Below are 19,834 nucleotides of genomic sequence, written 5' to 3'. Positions count from 1 at the left end.
AGTTCCTTTGAACTTTTCCTCCACGAGGCGATCCATTTTTTCTCCCATTTCATTGCTCATATGGTTCACCCAGTCCCCAACCTTCCCTTTTATAAATAGTGAGGAGTGCTTGATGAAAATCTTACCTCCACGTTCCGCACCTCCATACGCCTTACAATTGGCCACAGGGCCGGACCAGCGGTCAGATGTTCTGCAGCCTGACATTCACTCGGAAGGCAATAAACCACTCGGAAGACAACTCTCTACTCGACCGGTTTATTTCACTTAGAGTACATGTCATCACTCGGTCAGAGAATACCAGAAGGCTCCCCAGGATTGCAACGATCGGGATGTGCATCCACCCTCATCAAGTGTAATTATTGCGCTTGTTACCAGTAACATGCGCCCTTAAACCCTCCCGTTAATCCTTGGTAATGGTGGCATTCATGAGGACCTGATGAACTCTGTATAAGCCACCCCTTTGCTCCATAACAAGGGTTTGCATCCTTTGTAAACCATACACTCAATCAATAGCTTCAGAACATCGAGATGTAGGGTTGTTACCTCTATCGTGAAGGGCCTAAACTCATAAATCCGAGTGTAACAACTGCGCCGTAGCTGGGCACTGCCCTCCAATCCGTACCTGTATACCTTACTGTCAAACTTACATCCATGACATCAGGAACATGCACTTGCGCTGGAAGTGTGGGATCGTCAGAGCATCTTCAGTGTGTGATTTTAGGAGTGCCATCTCCACTCGTCAATATTCTTGACTAGCATCACACGTGCACCGATGGATGTTCTTGGCTCCCCGGACGGCTCTTAGCGGCATTCACTCCGCGTGGCTTGTGCAGGGCATTCACTCCGCGTGACAATGTCCAGGCGCAGATCATGCTCTCTTGCATCATCTTGGTTTCTTCCCTCGCTCCCGCATGGATCACTGTTGCTCTTTTTTCCTTTTACTTTTTTACTCTGGCCATCCATGATTTTGCCTTTTGCAGGTGTGATCCTTTGTGTGTTTTTTTGAAAAAGGAGGTTAAGACCCTCCGGTCTCTGCATTAATCGATGCATGCATCCATCTTTATTACTTATTCAACAAAGGTCTCACAAGAACATACATCAAGCCACCCAAAGCCACCACTCACACCTACAAACACGATAATGTGGAGTGCTCCCACTCCCCATATCTAAAATTAGTGTCGTCGTCGGTCCATCCACATAACGTATTGGAACCAACAGCCGGTGCAACGGACCTAAAGCGTACACCACATGCACACATTTTAGAAGCCGCCATCATCATCAAACCGCTAACCCATCTTCAGGAGAGAGATCCGCATTATTCTTGCCAGTCCGGCCATCCGTCGACGCCACCACGGCGCCCAACGGCACCCCCTCCCTACGCTCGTCCATCCAGACGCGAAGACTCTGGAAGATCTGTCATGCGTAGCACCTGCCGAACAGGCATGAAAAAGTGTAGCACCTGTTGGCCAGACATGACTTGATGTCACCACCGAAGCTCCGTGCAAGACGAAGACGCTCCACCTCCTGCCTCTGTCTTCCAGCGCTGCTCCACAATCCGATCTGGAAAATCAGATCCTAGGGTTTCCCCCGGAGCAGCACGAGTGGGTCGACAATAGTTACAGGACGATGCCCTCATCAAGGTGATGGCGCAGAATGCCGCCATCGTCCGCCGTCGGCTCGGTTTTCACCGGCAACTATGTTTCCCCGACTCGCAGCTGGGACTAGATGACAGATCTGGAGATCCGATCACCCAGCCTCATGCCGACCACCTCCGACGTAGGAGATGACCAACACAGCCATAATCCTCGTGATGCGATGTAGACCCGGAGTGCCACTGCGAGCCATCGACGAAGCCGACGAGATGTAGCAGTTCGAGGATGAAACAACAGCTGGCCGCCTAGACCCAAAGGTCCCAGATCGAGCCGGGGATGCGCCCCGGCCACCGCTGCCGTCATCTCCTACATATCTCGTAGGCTGCAGCAGACCCCCCCCCCCCCCCGACGCACCCCGGCCGCCGCTGCTCGCCATCCTCGTCGCAAGGAGGTCTAGGTCAGGCCACCGCCGCCTCAGATCTCAGGATGCCAGAAGAGGTCTGTCGCCGCCGCGTCACAGAGCCTTCGCCCGGCGATATTGCTGGCGGCTGCGGAGGGAGAGGAGTTGTGTGGAGGATGAGGGGAGGTTGGGTGGTGGCCACCCGGTGTGGCCCGGCAGCGGCCGCACAGTGTCGGGAGCGGAAAGAGGGGTCGAGCTTTATATTAGGGGAGAATTTCACTTCCCCAACCCTATAAAATGGGTGAAATTTTCACTTCCCGACCTCTGCACCAACTGAGGATGCATACGGCCATTTTAGTATGAGTATCAAGATAAACATGGTCCTCGAAATTATTTGATGAGTACCAAGATATTTCTAGATGCGTGGTTTCACCACATCAAGTTTGATCCTCAATAAACGGGTGAAAACCCCTGTGATCCTTTTGTGTGTGTTAGTTGACTGTATGCATCCTAATCATATAGAAGTCTGGTGTATGCTTATTGTATTTGTATCGCCTATTCACCTTAATAAATGCTAATGAAAAACGTCCTTTAACAAAAATAAAAATTCCCCTCGCCAAACACGCACTGAATTGAAAAATGCTGAGAAGTGGGAGTGGACATAGAGATGCTGAGAGATGGACAGATGACGGATCCATTTGGATTGGATATACATATGTGCGCGGCAGGCGTATGTCGTCTACCCTATTTTCTACTACTATTTATCAAGTGGGCTGCAAGTGGAGGGGCGTGCATTGGTACTGGATGTGCGTTTCTATATCTGCCCTATTTTCTGTAATATCTCTCTCCCAATCGCTGCCTGCAGCTCTTCCATTCAACGAATTTTCCCTTCCTGCGCCCCTCCACCACAGTGGCTCTTCTTTGCCCTACGGGAGATTTTGTGACGTATAGGTAAGCAGAAGAAGAGTATGCCCGGCCGCCGCATAGCGCAGCACAACACACAACAGACGCAGGCAACTTCAAAGCGGCATGATGAGTTCCATTTTGTTACAATGCAGATAGATTTCATATACATCAATAATATAGGCATGCCGACAAAACCAAGGATCCAACGGCATGGAGGGCACTCGATCGCCCAGAGGCTACCAGGAGGAAACGCTCTGCTTGGGTCGCACGTGCGGCGCAGCCCGACCGTGGCCAAGCTCGCCCATCGCGTGCGACGCAACATGCGAGAGCACACATGCAACGCAAGCATGACGCAAACCCTCTGCAGCACTGGCGGAGCTATGTGTTAGGAAAATGGGCCATGGCCCGCCCAACACATAGCAAATACAATGTAGGATTGAAAGTAAACTGGGCCATGTTGGTAAAAATAGTTGCTCTCTCTTTGTATCGGCCCGCACAACTTTGCTTGCGTAGCTCCGCCACTGCTCTGCAGTAGGTGGCCCTGGGCGCACGGTGTGTGGCATGGACTCACGCAGGATAAATGGCCGGTATGTGGCGTGCGTCATGATCGGACGGATGCGCGTATGGTAGGCCGAAGCCAGCACTGCTCGTGCGTAGAATGGATGGCATGGAGGACTCTCACCCGCGAAAGCTCCCAGGAAGATGGGTACTCCAGCATCCTTTATAAAAGTAATTTGAAATATGTTAAATATTCACAATTCAAACAGTTGCTACTGATTTGTTCCAAGCAGTTGGAGTACGGAATATGGACTTTCTTTCTTTCCTCTTCCTCTTGTTGTTATTCTTTTTGGTTGTGTGCATCCTCATTGTCTCAATTAGGTCGTGATATTGAATTGTTGTAGAGGCTGTGTGTAATTGGTAACATCCTGAGATTAATATTATTGCAACTTTTTCATCATACTAGTATATTGCGCTTTTAAAAAAACAAACAGCAAACGGATCATTACCGCAACTAACTTTTCAGAATGGCCAGGTCACCATAAACATGATGATTATTTAATTTTATTACAGTGCACATGGACTTCATAATACATCAACATTGTAGGCACTCTCCCAGCAAGCAAGACAAGAATACATCTCACAACTCTAGACCAGATCCTTTGAACTTCTCCTCCACGAGGCGATCCATTTTTTCTCCCATTTCTTCGCTCATATGGTTCACCCAGTCCCCAACCTTCCCTTTCCTAAACAGTGAGGAGTGCTGGATGAAAATCTTACCTCCTGCACGCTCCGCACCTCCTGTTTTGTTAACGTCTAGCTTGCGAAGTGATTCGAAGCTGCAGAAGCTCACAACCTGATCGACGACCCCACTCTTCTCCTCCTCCTCCGTGAAGGGCACGTCCAGGAAGCTTGCGAGCTTCCTAACGACCGTGAGCGGATCGGACACAATCTCTTCATACTTGAGAAACATCACCTCTTGCGGCCTCGCCAAGCTTTCTTTCCAGTACTGGAGATAATGGTCCCAGAAGGGCCCGAACGGGGAGAACCCTTGGCAGAACATGCTGAATGCAACGTCGAGGGCGATAGGAGCCCCTTTGCCCATCTTGTTGTCGAAGTGCCACCTTGACACGAAGGCGTCTTTGGGCTCGCGGCAGAGGTACACGACCCTGCAGCCGACGGTGGAGACGGCCGGCGGGAGCAGCGAGAGAGGCAGGTGGGTGGCGAGCAGCCTCGGCGAAGGGAGCGTCTCGAGGAAGTCGAGGTCTCCGCCCACGGCTCCGATGAAGGGCACGACCCGCTGTGGGTTGGTCGTGAGCAGAGGGCTGTCGGTGAGGTCGCAGCGGGAGCGGGTGGAGATGGTGAAGGCGAGGGCCTTGAGCCAGGTGGTGCCGCTCTTGGGGTGGGTGGCGAGGATGATGTCGTCGCGCCGGGGCTTGAAGTTGTCTCTCACCAGCATGAATCTTCTCAGCATGTGTGATCTCAGCCAGCAGTTGTTGTAGAGGGTGAGTGGCGTCGACCATCCTTCCCTTGTGGGAAGTGTAGCTATGAGAGCTTCGGACTCATTAGTAGAGCTCTCTTTGATCTCAGACTCAACTTGTGCCATACTGAGAGTGAGAGGTGGAAGAGTGTGTGGGTCGACCTTAGGTAAGGGATTTGGGGTGTGTTATATAGACGTAACCATGACTGGTAGCAGATGTTATGAGCGAAGCGAGGGGACAGGGATGTGCTAGCTAACCCTACCTACTGCCATCAATCAATCATCCTCATCTCCAGCTTCATACCTTTGCTCGCCATCATCCACCAACAAAGCAACAGGTCCAGGTCCAACAACTACCACCACCTTTGCAGATTCAAACAAAATGAAACTTGTCCAATCCGCAAACCTCGGCGTGCTGATCCCTCACCCGGAGAGTTGGTCACTGGGGTTCATTTCTCTTGTTGGCCATAGGCCATAGCATCACTCCATTCAGAGCAAAACCTTCTCTTCTTTTTGTTTTTCTTACGCTGGTTTTCATCTACTACTAGTACTTTTCAAATTCCCAACAGACTACATGAAATTTTGGAGGTTAACCCTGGCTCATACTCCCTCCTTTTTAAAATGTAGCACGCACTACATTCTAGACATTTAAAATTGCACTGATCGATGTTCCCACATCTCGCACAATAATCTAGAGTATGGGACGCACCACGTATTAATTACCCTGTCGTACTGTGGCAACATAAAACAATTCTGCTTATATCATCTCAATAATGGAGTATATAAGATGAAAGTCGATTCTCATACAACCCTTCATGACTTGTACAAATCTGCATTTTGAAAATAATAATAAATCATAGTTTTTTAAGAATAATCAAGAGTTGTTAACACATTATGGCAGAAAAATATTGCAAATGCCATTTTTTTAACTATTTCTGAACTATACAATGCAATGCATGTCTTAAGGCCAGACATTCTAAGTTTAACTATGTTCAAAAATATTTAGTTAGAGCGCAACGAATTGATCATAATGTTTTCCTCGTGGCAGAAATACAGCCAGATTACCACATGGCACACGTGGTGAGCAATCCCAAATAAATATATAGTTGGATTAAAGAAAAGAAAAACTACATTAATCCTGCCTCTAGCCTTTGAGAAGGAAAAACAATTAGACAAAAAGGTATTCATGTTTATACTGATGGGAACCAAAACAATGTGTGTTCCTAAACAATAAGGAGACAAATGTATTGGTTTACCATTTCTTTGAAGATCAAAATGTTTGATGATAAGGAGATTGGTAATACAATTTAAATCTGGAGATCAAGTTACATGATATGTGTGTTTCGAGGTCAGCATCGTTGTTTTTTTTTTTGCAGGGAAGCATTCACGCCTTTTCAATCTCGTATAGGTGGTTGAGGCCTATTCTGATGTAGGCCACTGCATAAAAAAAATAACCTCCTTTTTACATTGTAGTGCATTATAGGTCCTCTCAAGGCAAAGCAAAACAAAGAACCAAATTTATTATAAGCCAAAGGGGCTCATCCCTTCCCCATAAGGCCCCATCACCGGGGCATAAGCGTAAACTTGCAAAGAATTGTTGTTTTATTTCTTTATGTCCCTTTATGTAGTTCAATAAAATGGCTAATCTGGCTGAGTTGAAAGGCTAAAACATAGAAGCTTTGCGTAAGTTGAAAACCTCTCACTTTGAAGGAAATGTTTTGACCAGTTGAAGGGATTTTGTTGTAGTTGGATTTTGAAATGATTATGATTATGTTCATGGCTTTTTGAATTGGCAATTTTTATAACTAAAGTCTAGAATGTGCTACATTTTACAAAGAGGGTGTATGGGCTAGAGTTAACCTCCAAAGTTTTGGGGAGTTTGCTGGAATTAGAAAAAAAGAGTAGTATGTGCCTCATTTTTACTCCACGCATACGTCAGAAATTACTCCCTCCAGCCCATAATATAAGACATTTTTACAAGCTAACATATAGCTTGCAAAAACATCTTATATTATGGGACAGAGGAGTATGTTGTTGTATATATTGTATCTGTACAATGTTAACGAGTTTGCACTGCATTGCATGATCAGATGGGGAAATAGCATGTATTTTTATTCTAGTTCTGTTGATGACTCTGGAGTGGATTTCATTTTCAGTTTTTTTCTCTCTTGGAAAAAGATTTCAACGTTTTCCAGTTGTGCAGAAAGTTTTCACTATGCGAATCTGGGAAAAGTTCATGCCAAACCCCGACGAGAGCTCAAAAACAATGTTTGATTGCCATGGGTAGTATTATCGAGTTGGTTGGATAAAGACTGGATAATGGTCATTGTTATTATAGGAGTACTTTTGCTCAATCAAGCTTCAATACCTGAAGGGAGTCCTTTTTGAGCAACTTATGATGTGGATTAAATATAGGTAAATCTGATCCATATCTATACCAATATAAAAAGACCCAAAAGGGCAGATCCAAATCATCTCAACTGTCAAATCATGTTATCTAGCGGTTCAAATCGCTTCAATGTTGAGCACCAAACATGTTTAACGCTCTAATTATCCACCACTGCCATTGGTTATAAACACAATTTGACGATATTCCATGAAATCTGTTATGTAATTAATATCCTACCATTCCCACGAAAAAGTATTTGATATCTTACCAAATACCAACGTGAAACATATATCTTACCTAATATAACGTGCAACTAATACCTTATCTAATATAAACATACATTGCACGTATATTATTACTAGTTATAGTAAAATATAGGTACCGTAGATGTCTTGTTTTACGAGTGTAAATTATATGTAGATCTGATCCGTATATAACTTAAAAATATAGGTACATCTGATCCATAAAATTTAAAATACAGATTGATCTGATCCTTATAAATTAAATATAGATGGATCTTTTTTTTTTTGCGGATAAAATATAGATGGATCTGATCTGTGTAACTTTAATATGGTTGCGCCCATCCTCTCATGCCACCGATGGCTCAATACGTGCCGGAGGGGAGTGCCACCGACTTCGCTGCTCCCTACCCTCCCCGCACTTCCTACCACGAGTGGATCCGGAGCATCAGCGGGCCCGAATTGCACATCGGAATCGGATCGGCTGTCTTCTCCAGATCGGCCATCGTCCAAGTTGACAATGCCGACAAGCTGCTGGCAATGCTACATATGTATATTTGGGTCTCCAGTGCTTCACATGACATGTTTACAATGCATGTAATCTCTTCGGAAGCTCAAAGCATTTTGAAGGAGATGGGCACTTCATTGGACAGACAAGGCAGCAGGTTCATTGCGTGCATAAATGACACTATGATGCAGGTGAAGCAGACACTCATCAAGGACGGCGACTCATGGGCTATCGAGATTCCGCGGGGAGGGGGCGAGGTTCACAGGAACATTCAATTATTGGTGGATTGCATACTGTTGATGAGGAACACCAAGGCTTCGACGGACAACTCCGCACAAAGCCACAACACAGAAAAGCTTCGTGACCTGATACATGACATGAGCAATTTCCTCAAGGAACTGCTTCTGAATTTTTTCGGTACTGTTTTCGTTCTAATTTTTTTAACCGTTTATGGGAATGAGGCGTGTAATATACCATTGAAAAGCTCTGGATTAGGCGCAACTTCGACATGTTGAACACTTTTCGAGATTCCACACGGTTTAAGAGCAGTTTTGAAAATAGTGCGGCGGATGACGAGTGGCAGCGAGCGTTTTTTCGTGTTTTTTTCTAAACCGCTTGTTGGAATGAAGCAAATGATACGCCGTTGGATAGATATCGTCGAGGCGCATCTTTTTCATATATAAATCTTTCTCTAATTCATTACGGTTTAAGAGCAGTTTCAAATTTACTAAATCGTGGAACTCTGCTTTTCAATTTTTTTGAAATTTTCGGTACTGTTTTTGCTCCAGTTTTCTAACCGTTTGTCGAAACGAGACATATGATACACCGTTGGAAAGCTACGGACAAGGCGCAACTTTCATATGTTGAAATGGTTTTAAGATTCCTTACGGATTTTAGTTAATTTTGAAAATCGTGCGGCTGACTTCGAGAGGCAGCGGCTGTTTTTTCGCGAAATTTTTACGAACGGCTGGTCAGAATAATTCAAATCATACTCTGTTGGAAAGATATTGACGAGGCTCAACTTTTTCATGTAGAACACTCTCTCTACTTCTTTACGATTTAAGAGGAATTTCGAATTTACCGAAATGCGGACACTGTTTTTCACGACACCCAAATCGATGTGGGTACTTCATCCGACTGAAAACCGCACTACATCGGACGAAAAACCGCACTGCATCAAACGGGTAAGAGAACTGCATGGTTTCTTTTATTCAAACGTAATTTTTTCAAGGACAAGAAAGTAGAGTGCACTTCACATCGGGTGTAAATGAACCACAACACTATCAAGAAGTGAACCGCATTACTTTTTTTTTTGCTTCCGTAACAATTGTTTTGCACTTACGGGATGAACAACATCATACGGCCGACCGCATTGCTTCAGAATGAAAACCGCACTGCATCGAACGGGCAAGTGAACCCCGTGAGTTTTCTCTTTTTTCAAACTTTTTTACGCTTATTTGTGAACCTCATGGTCAAAGTTAGTGAACCGCGTGGCCCAGACTAGAGAACTGCATTGTTTCGGTTGGTGAAAGTGAATCGCATGGCAGAAACTAGTGGACTTCATCTAAAAAGAAACGAACTTCTTTTCTGTGTTGATTTTTTATTGTTTTACAAAGGGAATATTTTTACAAAGGGAACCACAAGAGTGCACTGCAAACGTACATACACCGCATTGCAAGCATACAGAAAACAAGTGAAATGGCCACATGCGACAATACAAATTGTCTTCTAAAAAGACACATGACTGATGGGGTGTACTGCAAGACATACACACACCGCATTGTAGGCATATACAAAAGGAACTGCATGCACATGATGCTTCCTTTTTCTTGCATATAAAAAAGTACAAGTGAACCGCATCGAAAAAGAAAGAATACTGCTTGTGGTTTTATTAACAGAAGTGAGGCACCAAATTCTTGTCACAAACAAGAGCGAAACAAGAAACTTTTCCAGTTTCCTTTTTGGCCTGAAACGTACTAAAGCACAATATGAGCTGCACTGCACACTGAGCCTTCGGACCACGAGACATGTCCACGAACTGCATTGCATGAGGTCGACACGAGAGTGCCATCAAGATGAGCATGCACGGCTTTGGCCGTCGGGGTGCTCGTCCACTACAAGAAACACGGCGCACATCACGAACATACATGCCCGCACTGCAAGACCATGCCAACCCACTTCAAATAACGTGCCTGCCAAACCACTTGCTTATGCGAGTGCATTGCATGTCGTGCCGCCGGAAAGCTTTGAGCGTGCCTGCAAAACCACTCTTCCCACGCATGGCTCCAAGGCTTTTTATAGGCAGTGCTCCACGGGGACTCATGTGGGAGGTGCAGTGTAAGGCACACATCATCCAGCGAACTGCATGAAGGAATCGAACAACATTAGAAAATTCACTACACTGAATTCACTAGATCAACAGCAAAAATCTGAAAAACACAAAAAAATGAACTCCAAGCCGCGGTGAGCTGGATCTCATTTTTACGGCAGAGGATAAAGGTGGTCAGGGGTGATGACCTTGTTGAAATTCAGAATCCAAAAAAAATGCACGTCGTGGCTCTTCGCACTGCAGCTAGCCCGCGCCGAACCACGAGCAGTTGTCGAGCGAACTGCGCTCTCGTCCTGCGCGCCGGCGCACTTCAAGTCCGGGCCGGCTGGACTGCAAGGGGAGGACCTAGTGGAGGGCCTGGGCGGTGCGGATCCCACCAGATCTGGAGCCTGGAGGGGTACGGTGGTGGCCGCGGGGGAGGGTGGCCGTGCGGCGGGGCCGAGAAGGGGTATGGTGGCCGAAGAAGTTAGGACGAAGAAGAAGGAAATAAGAGAGGGAAGGAAGAATCGCCTCTAGTGTCGTTGTGGTCGTCCCGCACGGCCGCGTGGGGTGGGTTGGGCGGCGAGGACCCGTGCGGAGGCTGAGGGGCGGGCGACCACCAGGGATCCGGAAGGTGGCTAGGGACAGCGGGTCTACCAGATCCGTCCTAGTCGCCGGGGGCTGCGGGGCTGGTAGGTTGGATCCGAGCGGCGGAGGGAGGTGGGAGGAGTTGGCATCGGGGGTGTAAGGGGGTGGCGCGCCGGAGGAAATTGGAACCGGCGGTGGATGGTGGTTTGGGGTGGGCCGGCACAGAGGAGAAGGTGGTGGGTGCGGGGTGGGGTGGGGTGCTGTTGCGGGCAGAAGGAGGCGGGGTGAGGTTGGGTTGCTGTTGCGGGCAGAAGGAGACGGGTCGGGGTGAGGTGTTAGCAGAATAACAAAGTGATGTGCAGAATAAGGTCTTAAGGGGTGTTGTTAGAATAGACCCTCTTCGGTACTCTTGGGAGTATATACTCCCATCCTCAATATACCTCATATACGCATTAATTATACCTCTTTATTATTCTCAATATACTTTATTAAATATTCTAAGATACCCCAATATGAGTTTAGTTCAAAAAATATCATCTGCGACGTACTTTTTGTAATATATCTTTTCACGTACAAACACATCAGTATATACATAAATATTTAAAAATACATAGACTCACATGAATTTTTTCATGAAACTCATTTTGGGGTATCTTTTTTTAGGGTATCTAATAATTACTAATGAAGTATATTAAAAATAATAAAAAGGTATAAAAGATTCATCTATGTGATATATGAGGAGCGGGAGTACGTACTCCCAGGAGTACACAACTATTTTCCTATATATACACCATTAATTCACACATATATACACACATGTATATATATATACAATTAGCTAGCTATATACAATTTCTCCTAATTGGTGCATTCGGAGCCAGTGACATTAGCCTAATTGGTACCTTTGGAGCACGATGACAATTGGAAGTGGTTCATGGGGGCGGTAGTGGGTAATAGTATTCTCTTTTGGGATCTATGACCTGGTCGAGCAAAAATCCCGCTATTTCCTCTTGAATTGATTCTATGCGCTCCTCTGCTAGGAGCTGCTCCCGCACCTCTCTGAACTGTTAAGAAGGAGATCAATATGCATGTGTATTAGTTGTGTGACTAGATATCGATAATGATGTAAAATTTGTGAATAGTGTTTTGACAAACGTACCCAGTCCTGTCTTTGAGATCTGCTCCTTTCGGACGCCATCATGCGAATGTTATCGCAAACATAGTATGCACACAGATTATTCCCCGGCGCCTGTTTCAGGGCCTTTACGAGAATGGAATTTGATCAGATAATAATTAATCAATCATGATAATTAAAGAGATGGCAGCTAGCTAGCTAGTACTACTTAATTACTTACCTTGGGTCGATACCATTCCAGCTTTCATTTCCATTGGCCTGGAGTGACGCTGATGAACTTTGCCCAAGCCCTGCCCGCCGACAAATTAAATGAATAAAGGGGTTATTAAATAGTTCATATCAGGAAATGACGAACTAAATAGGCCGAGATATAGTTAATAATGATTGAGATTACCTGTTGACTATCCCAAACAAGATGGTGTAGTCACTTTCTTTTTTAAGTAGTGAGTCCAGTATTTTAACTGTTCCTTCATCAACTTTAATGATTAACAAGATCCAGTGAAATCTGCATGCACACACGTTTGCATGTCTTAATTAAGCGGGCATATGTAAGCAAAAACATGTAGCTAGCTAGTAGGCAAAAACAGAATTTGTAGTACAAGACAGTGTGACTCACTCGAAGTTGTAAGGAAGTAGTATATATTCATTGGTATTGAGGCGCTTGAAGAACTCTAGCATGCTTTCCTCTACACTTTTTTCATAATATGCACCTAATTTCCATGTGTATTCATTAATAGTATTTGGGTCAATGAACCCAATGCCATAGCGTCCACCTTTTTTCATTTCATACATCTTCATCCTGCATAATACCACAGAAAAGAATATAGTGAGGATAATTACAGGTAATGATTGATCAATGATCACTACAGTTAGCTTGAGACTTAAATTATAGAAAGAAATCACTTACAGACAATAGCAACTGACGATATATTTGTTGAGTGCGTCTTGATTGTATAACTGAAATAGTTCTGAATACTCAACGGACACATCTTTCTCATGGAAGTAATGATCCTTCTTGACATTCACCATGAGGGACTCATGATTGGAAATCTTGGTAATGCCCATGTACCATTGATGCAATTCATACATTCTCGTTGGGAGCTTCTTGACCTCGTCTGGCTCGACCAAAGGTTGGCCCCGGACATATTTCCGTTTTATTTCCTCCTCTCTAAGCGGAGGCATGGACTCGATCTCGAGGAGTTGTCCAACAGTGATCTTGAGGATTTCAGCCTGCCTTATATGCTCCTCGATTATTACCACATCACCCAGCTTGGGAACGTAAACGGTTTGCCCACAATAATATTGGGCGCGCCTACTCTCATGTGTTGTTGGCACAACAAGCAGGGGGATTGATTGCGCCGCCTGTTCTCCCAGCTGGGGAACGGTTTTACCGCATTTTTTGCCAGCTGATTTGCTCAAGCTCGAGCTCGCCTCTTTCTGTAGACGTGCTCGATTTAACTTCCTGAGGTGGCGCTCATAGTCTGTGTCAACAGGCTTGGGAGCTGGTGGTCTAGCCATACAAATGAAGTGGTCAATCTTTTCCTCAGGCACTTTCTCCCTTGGCGGCGATGGCGGTTTCGGTGCAAAATGGGCTTCCACCTCGGCCTTCGATATGGCTGCGTTTTCCTCCTCGGACTTGTCGTAAGGCCTCTGCGGAAGAGGCGCGAGGCTGCTTGGACCATATTGAAATCGCTTGCCTCCGCCTGTACCTCCCGTCCTACCTCGACTTATACCACTACGCACCATAGCTACGGCGGCTCTCTTCCGTGATTGCTGAGGCGGTGGAGACGGCTGACGTGGCTGAGTTGGACGAGGAGGAGTGGCCTGAAGCTATGTCGGACTTGGAGGAGGAGTGGCCTGAAGTTGTGCCGGCACTAATGGACACGTTAGTGCCGGTTCTGTTACAAACCAGGACTAATGTGTCTCACATTTGACCCTTTTTCTACTAGTGGGTTATGCCCAGGAATCAAACAGAGCCAATAAACATATAATATAAGAGGCCATAATTCGTAGTTTGTCATTGCATTTTATTCGTTTTCCTTCTGTAGTTGTATTCTGAGTTCCGCTTCTTGCTTGAGCGTCAGATGCTTTATCAAGTGGCCACAATCTAGCTGATGTTCTGATTCGATTTCAAGGTTCCATGTCACAATACTTGTACCATTTTGCTTCCACATCAAACTTATACATAATTGTAATGTTTACTTCTGATTATACGGCATTCTATTTGTGTGCAAACACATCAAATTTATATATAATTGTAATGTTTAGTTCTGATTATACGGCATTCTATTTGATACTATCTTCAACAAAACTTCAGCTTGCGGATGCAAGGTCACTCAAACGTACAGGTAGCCCATACTCCCTCCGTCCGGAAATACTTGTCATCAAAATGGATAAAAGGGGATGTATCTAGATGTATTTTAATTCTAGACACATCCCTTTTTATCAATTTTGATGACAAGTATTTTCGGACGGAGGGAGTACATATGAGCTAGTGTATGGGGAAATTCATCACAAAAATTTATATTTGTTATGTAGTAATTATGATATTTATTTATTTATTTAGAAAAGGAGGCTTGCCTTCGGCCTCCGCATCTAAACGATGCATGCAGCCCTATTATTAAAAGTCTCAAAGTATTACAAAGTCTTCAAAATATTACAGCTCGCAAAAGGAGCAAAAAAACAAATGAAAACACAAAGCGACAACCGGTATGAATTAAAGGACTAGGCCCTAGACTCCTATCCTGTTATGCGACCGCCATCCAAACCAGATGAAGATAGCCCGTGCTACCATCTCTCATTGATTGCATCCAGTAACCAAAGGCTCCCTAAAGACCGTAGGAGTGAGTAAGGACCACGTACGGATCCATGTCGTAGCTCTGAAGATGACCTGCAAGAAAGTTAAAATGTGTTGTCTGTTAAAAATCATATTATTCCTGCAGTTCCATATAGCCCACGTAAGTGCACATATTCCAATTCGAATACGAGCCACAGTATTATGTTCCCCCCAGCTAACCACGTCCCAAATAACGATTCAATGCTAACTGGAGGGATGATGTTGAAGGCTATATGAATTGTTCGCCAAAGTAATTTGGCGAGAGGGCAATCTATGAAGAGATGTTGAATTGTTTCATCATGATCACAAAAGCAACATCGTGAACTGCCTACTCATCGTCACTTTAACAAATTATCTTTGGTGAGGATCACTTGCTTGTGGACAAACCACATAAAGATTTTAATATGCAAGGGAACCTTAACCTTTCAGATATGAATAGATCTCGGGATTGGGCCAGACTTAATAAGATCCATATAAAAATATTTTATTGTAAACACTCCGTTTCTAGCCAAACTCCAGTGTAATGAGTCGGGTTGGTCAGATAATTGAACATCCATCAATCTCCATACCAAGTAGATCTAGGAATTCCAATGCTCACCAACTAAAGATCGCCTAAACTGGATTTGCAAGGGAGCCGATTGTAATACTGTGCCTACATAATCTTCCTTACGTTGCACAATATTATAAAGGCTTGGATATTGTATGGCTAATGGCGTCTCCCCTAGCCACGTATCCTCCCAAAATCTTGTTGTCACACTAGTAGAAAAAGGCCCATTGGTCCCGGTTCATAAGGCCCATCTGTCCCGGTTGGGAAACCGGGACTAAAGGGTCGTTACTAATGCCCTAGGCCTTTAGTCCCGGTTCTTATACAAACCGGGACAGATGGGCCTCCACGTGGCCGCTCCGGCGAGCCCAGGCAGGAGGGCCTTTGGTCCCGGTTGGTAGCACCAACCGAGACCAATAAGCTTCCACACGTCAGCATTTCAGCGGCTGTTTTTTTGAAAGGAGGTGGTTTAGGGGTTTTGGGGGTTAATTTAGGTTCATATAGGTAGCTAATAGAGAGATGTGTCCTCTCTTATCTCCGTGCTACTGCTACTGCTATGCCTAAACATGACTTAGATTGAAGTGAGGCAACATGTGGTGCATGTCGAAAGTAATACTAATCCTAACTTGATCAAGTTTGGATTGTACTACCTTCGACATGCACCACATGCATGTTGCCTTCACTTCAATCCAATCCATGTTCATTTCACCCGCTGATATATAATAACTCTTCATGCTCGCAACATGCATCATCATATATAATAACAAGTCTACTAATCATCATCATACAACTTCTACTCGTTATTAATAACAAGTCATACGATCATCATCCTCATAGCATCGAACCAACCCTACTTAACTGTTCTTAGCACATGATCATCAGTATTAGGTAGGACCTAAATACCCTCTTTAAGGTAAAATAGCATAAAACAATATAGACCCTAACTCTCCATTATGGAGAATGGAGATCATCCTGTCTCCAATTCTTGCGCTTCGCTTCCCTTTGCTTCCAAGAACCTCATTACGAATGTCCATACTTTTTTCCATCCTTTGATTTGCATGTCTCCATTCCTTTTAGAAATCTGGTATGGATAGTTGAGATTCGTAGGATGACCTGGCTGTATGTTCAAAACATTAAGGCTACATTTCTGATACATCAAATGAGGCACACAATTCTCTGGGATTATCTGTTGAAAAACATAGTAATAACTTCATAGTTAGCAATGATGTACTAGTTTTAGAAGTATGCAAAAGATGCACGGATGTCATAATAGTAAAAAATCTTACCAGGGTATCTCGATGGTAGTTATCATAGTTGAACACATGCACTAGTGGCACGTATTGACCATAATGTTGAGGAGTTTGATTGTAGATATTGTAATTCTCAATGTCAGTACAAAATCCGACCAGATGATTTTTCTCCTTGTAAGTTAATTCGAAGCCATCGGTGTAGTGGGTTTTGTCTACCATCTCCCGCACATTCTTTGAAGAATGAAAATAAGTTGTCAATGGAAATAAGCTGTCAACTATTTTGAAATAAACAATATAAATTAGCTAATAACTATGTTTGAGAAACTAAACTCACATAGCGGTAGAATTGGAGGCGTATCAACAAGGACCCAAATGTCCATATTGTCTTGCTCGATTTCAGGATCACCAAGATCCATGGTGACGACCATACCCGCATCAAAACCATACATCTTGCAAAGTGCTTCCCATTTTTTGCAACCAAAATGGGTTACGCTCTTAGAATTGTACAAATTTACTTCAAAATCCACATCATGATGAGTCCTTAGGTGAATTTTCTTTGTTTCAAAACTTTCATGGTCATCAAAACCCATCCTCTCCAAGACATAGCGCCTTGCATGGCATGGGATAAGCTACTCGAATTGTAAAAGATGAGAATTACACGTTGAAATAGTTGTAGTCATGCTTAATTACGAAAAAACACTTGTCATCGTTGCGTACCGTTTCAACATCGAAGGTCTCCTCGAGCTTAATGCTGAAGCGCCGATCATCGTTCAGGTGAGGCATGTCGCACAGACCTCGATCTTCGTGGCACCAGCTGCACTCCCTCGGGAGACTTTCGTCGTCTGATGACGACATTTCCTACGTTCATATATTCAAAGATTAACTTGTACAATTAAATATATGTACTACAAAAACTAAATTAGATCATTATTATTCATAACGGGTTGACTATCGGTTTGTCGAGTCTTTTCTTGAAAACTCTCAGCTCACGTGGTGTATATATTCGACTCTCGGTGATGGTCGCTCCTCACTTTATCCCCGAGTGCATTACACCAAAATGTCTAGCACACAGGAACGAAGGAGAAGCGACCCCCATGACAACAGTCGGGATTCTTCGTCCTCTCATATATATGGTGGAACTCTCCCTCACTGATTCCTCTCTGACATTTGCGACCGTCGGTGATGGTCGTTACTCCTTCTTCCCCTAGTGCATAACAAAGGTCTAGCACCCGGAGAAGAAGGAGAAATGACCCCCACGACAACAGTCGGGCTTCTTTGTCCTCTCATATATGGTGGAGACTCGACAGACTTAAAGTCAACCTGAAATATCGTTTAATTATCTTTCTAAAAAAGGATTTGGCTGGTCTCACCTCGAGGTCGGAGGGGGTCGGTGACGGGGACGATGGCGGGGATGATGGAGGGGGGCTCCTAGATTTCTGCGAAAACAAAAACCCTATAAGCTATCAACTAATCATATTCATACGCCTTGCAAAGTGCTCTCGAATTTTAGCATTCAAAGTATGAGTAGTTTTCCAATTTGAGCATTCAATAAGCAAAATCAAATCACAGAATAAAGTAGTATTAAAATTAGGATGCATTCAATTATAAGCAAAACTACATCATCTCTTGCGTCCGTACATCGTCAAATATTATCACTAATACACCTCGAATACTATCATACATATAACATCGCTAGTACAGCTAGAACCGTAGCGCCCGACGGGTATCGACACGGGCTCTGGACACCCAAAGAGAAGGAACCATCACTGGCTCGCTCCAGTGAGATCCCTAAAGAACCTGCCAGGTATTGTCGAACCTTCCCTCCAACGCAACCATATAGCGACGGACGTGCTTGCCCTCCTCACTGACACGGTGACGTACCACCTCCGCGATGTCCGGAAGCCTCGGCACCGTCACTGGCCCACGCGACCGCCACCAAACAAGGATCGGGTCAACGACGGGCTATCTCCTCACCAACCTACGCCCCCCGGAAGGTAGCACATCCCAAAACCATCCCGGCGGAGCCCAGTCCCGGACATGGCCCCTCTGATCAAGCCGGCCTCATCCGCCGAGTCGACGACGAGGATGCGGGATAGGGATCGTCGACGTCGATGCGGGAATAATTGCTTGAACTAAAAAATAAACTAGTTCTATTAATTTTCTTGCTAAAAATAAACTACTTCTATATATAGTAAAATAAAGTAGTTTTATTAAATAAACTAGTTCAACTACTACTAAGCACTTAATTACTATAAATAAAATAAAGTAGTACTTCCTAAAAATAAACAACTTCTATATATAGTAAAATAAAGTAGTTTTATTAAATCAACTAGTTCAATTACTAAGCACTTACTATAAATAAAATAAAGTAGTACTTACTAAAAACAAACTATTTCTATATATAGTAAAATAAAGTAGTTTTATTAAATCAACTAGTTCAACTACTAAGTAAGCACTTACTATGAATAAAATAAAGTAGTACTTACTAAAAATAAGAAGAGGAAGAAGAAGGAAAAGAAGAAAGAAAGAAAAAAAAGAGGAGAAGAAGAAGGAATAGAGGAGGAGAAAAAAAATAGAATCTTCTATTTTTTTTTCTTCTCCTCTATTCCTTCTTCTTCTCCTCTTTTTTTCCTTCTTTTTCCTCTTCATTTTCTTCTTCTTTTTCCTGTTCTTTTTCTTCTAAATATGAACATATACATAAAAGACTTTGATCATACACAATTTTAATATGAGTTTTAACTTAGTAAATTCTATGAACAAAAAAAATTCCACAAACATCTCATCTCGTCTCCACAAAACACATCTCATCTCATCTCATTTCATCCAAAAATAATTCCTTGCACATTCGTTGCATATGAACATACATACATTTACTTTTTCTTAAATGTAACACATGAACATTTTCTTAAATGAGCATATGAACATACATATCACCAAAAAATAGACCTTTTTCTTTGCATATGTACATAAAAAAAATCTATACACATCAATCCATCCATCCATATATATAAATACATTAATCCATCCATATATATATATGAAAACAATTAAAGAAAAAAATTCTATGAACCTAAAAAATTCTAGGAAGCAGGGGCAGGGGCAGTGGCGGCAAGTCCCTGGGCAGGGGCGGCAGCGGTGGCAGCGCAGGGCAGGGGCGGCAG

At 43.9% G+C, this 19,834-nt stretch overlaps 1 protein-coding gene across 1 annotated transcript; it reads right to left on the bottom strand.

Annotated features, from left to right (window-relative positions):
* Positions 1–3,932: 3,932 nt before the first annotated feature.
* On the bottom strand, positions 3,933–5,051 carry LOC125540205 (cytosolic sulfotransferase 15-like). Its single transcript, XM_048703781.2, has one exon. The coding sequence runs from the start codon at positions 5,000–5,002 to the stop codon at positions 4,037–4,039; it is 966 nt and encodes a 321-aa protein (XP_048559738.1). The 5' UTR covers positions 5,003–5,051; the 3' UTR covers positions 3,933–4,036.
* Positions 5,052–19,834: the final 14,783 nt, after the last annotated feature.

This window comes from Triticum urartu, chromosome 2A (genome assembly GCF_056163025.1).
Source record: "Triticum urartu cultivar PI428250 chromosome 2A, HENAU_Tu73, whole genome shotgun sequence".
NCBI classification, from domain to species: domain Eukaryota; kingdom Viridiplantae; phylum Streptophyta; class Magnoliopsida; order Poales; family Poaceae; genus Triticum; species Triticum urartu.
This window is presented reverse-complemented; position numbering and strand designations above follow the sequence as displayed.